Source organism: Cydia amplana, chromosome 16 (genome assembly GCF_948474715.1).
Source record: "Cydia amplana chromosome 16, ilCydAmpl1.1, whole genome shotgun sequence".
Classification (NCBI taxonomy): Eukaryota; Metazoa; Arthropoda; class Insecta; order Lepidoptera; family Tortricidae; genus Cydia; species Cydia amplana.
Window position 1 is genome coordinate 770,223 of NC_086084.1, and position 2,424 is coordinate 772,646.

The 2,424-nt window shown below is 33.4% G+C and overlaps 1 protein-coding gene across 1 annotated transcript; it reads left to right on the forward strand.

The window, feature by feature from the left end:
- The first annotated feature begins 1,349 nt into the window (after positions 1 to 1,349).
- On the forward strand, positions 1,350 to 1,821 carry LOC134655240 (uncharacterized). Its single transcript, XM_063510689.1, has one exon. The coding sequence runs from the start codon at positions 1,391 to 1,393 to the stop codon at positions 1,793 to 1,795; it is 405 nt and encodes a 134-aa protein (XP_063366759.1). The 5' UTR covers positions 1,350 to 1,390; the 3' UTR covers positions 1,796 to 1,821.
- Positions 1,822 to 2,424: the final 603 nt, after the last annotated feature.

Consider the following 2,424-nt stretch of genomic DNA (forward strand, 5'->3'; position numbering starts at 1 on the left):
ATAAGTTACGGTAAATATGTAACAATTATGAATCTAATACAATCTTTTATAGTCTTCTGCTTTCATAAGTAACAGTTATTGATTTTTAAAAAGTATTTTTCAATTAAAAGACATGTCAAAATCGCTTACCTTCTTTCAAGTTCTTTCTAATGCTAAAAAAACGAACTATATCAATAAGTCTATTCGTAGCGAACATGTACGTATATCTGATTCAAGCCCCAGCTCTAGTTCTTCGGCTCCTTCCAGATCAACTTCCAGGGCATCCAGAGACAACGGGGAGTCTGTTCCAGAAGTAACCAGAAGATCCAGAAAACGTACCAGAAATCCATCAAAATGGAAACAAAATGTCGCAAAAAGATTGAGAAATTCAGGAAAATCTTACGTATCGTCTATATCTAAAAAAGAAGTTCCTGCTTGCTCCATCAAAGATTTTTATAGTTCTATTCTCTAATTCAAAATATGTCCCAAAGTTTATGATAATGTTGATTAAGTTGATTATCAATAATTAGTAACAACTACAATTACTAAGGTGCCTATTATGTGATCTCTTTAGTAGAATAGGTATTTATAAGAATGGACCAAATGATCTTGTTCTGATCTGTTTTATTTTTTATTTTTTGAAGGATATTTGATTTTTTTGTTAACAGTTGTTGAATATGAACATCTTTTGTTTAGAGCATGAACATAAATACTTATGTGATCTCAATAGGTACTAGAAAAGTGATTAGGTATTTTTCTAAACTTAGATATATAGTTCAGTAGTCCTATCTACAGAACATCTATTAAAATGGAAAGAAAAACATTGTTAAAATTAGTTTTTCTTTTATATATTTTTAGAAGGATATTTGATTTGTTTATTATGATTGTTGTTTAAGATGAAACCATATTTTTGACTAAAAATAAATCGTGTTCGAATATTGTTAATGTTTTATTAAAAATAGAAAGTGTCCCTTAAAACAATTGGAAGTTTACTATTGTATTGACTTAACTTGATATGATACGTTTTGAGTGTGTTATTGTTCAGTAATATTAAGCCCTATGTAGAAATCGGTCTTTAAAAAAAATATTATTTCAATCGTAAAGAGACCTAAAACTGATGCACTTTTTAAAAAAATATATAAAAAATAGTTACTACATTTATTTTATGTGTTAATGTATAAATCCATGTTAAGAAATAAGTAAAGTTTAATAAAATACAAGTTTTAGTAACTATTTCTCAATCAGAGCTCGGTAATCCCTCTTTATCTATGGAATTTATGAACTCGTCAATCTTTATTTAACGTTTCCCAAAAACTTGCATTTTTCTATTGTGTCACTATAATTCTAAAGGTGCGTAGTGTCAGAGTTCAAATACTTGGGCCACTGGGTGACTGCGGACCTCTCAGATGGCATGGACATGGAAAGGGAGAGACGCTCCATGGCTGTGCGTTGTAATATGCTTGCCCGCAGGTTTGCACGGTGTACAAAGGAAGTCAAAATAACATTGTTTAAAGCCTACTGCCAGAGCTTCTACACCTGCAGCCTGTGGGTAAGTTACACGCAGAGTACTCTCAATACCTTGAGAGTACAATATAACAATGCTTTTCGGATACTGTTGGGTCTGCCGCGCTTCTGCAGTGCATCAGGTATGTTCGCGGAGCATCGAACCGACGGTTTTCACGCTATAATGCGTAAGCGTACTGCCTCACTGATGCGGCGGCTGCGCGGGAGCTCCAACAGTTTGCTACGTGTGGTGGCCGAGAGGCTAGACTGCCCGTTCCAACACCACTGGATGCTGATGCACGTACAGCGGTAGTGTTTGGAATGTGGCAGTCTTTGCTATATTAAATAAGATATTTTTGTGTAATGATTATTATTATTTCTAATTTAATGTGTACTTACTAACATTAGCATATTAAGATTAATTTATATTGTATTACTAACAAATGATATGGGCTTGTACTTGTACTTATGTCTGAATTAAATGATTGAATTGAAAAAAAAAAATTATAAACACTTGTTTTTACCAGTAGACAAATGCCTTTTGGCTTTAAGTCCGCTATTTGTAAATTTTTGTATATTTGTGCAATAAAGTTTAAATAAATAAAATCAATTGTACCAGCCAACATGAGCAAACAACTGAAAATAATCGGTTTGTAATTGTAGCTCTTAGACATGTTTATAGCTGTTGGTTTTCAATGTTTCTAATAAAATAAAATAAATTACTTTGCCACTCTTGTGGATAAAATGCCACTTTCTCATCAATTTTTAAAATAAAGAGAGCCTTTACGAGCTCGTATAGTGAAAATGATATTATAGCCACATGCATAATGGCTCCACTACACGATGGGCCAACGCTGGCCACTCCAAGGGACGCAGCCATGCGGTAGAATGAGATAGCAATATCACTTGCTCCCTCTAACGCATAAATGCGTCCCTTGGAGT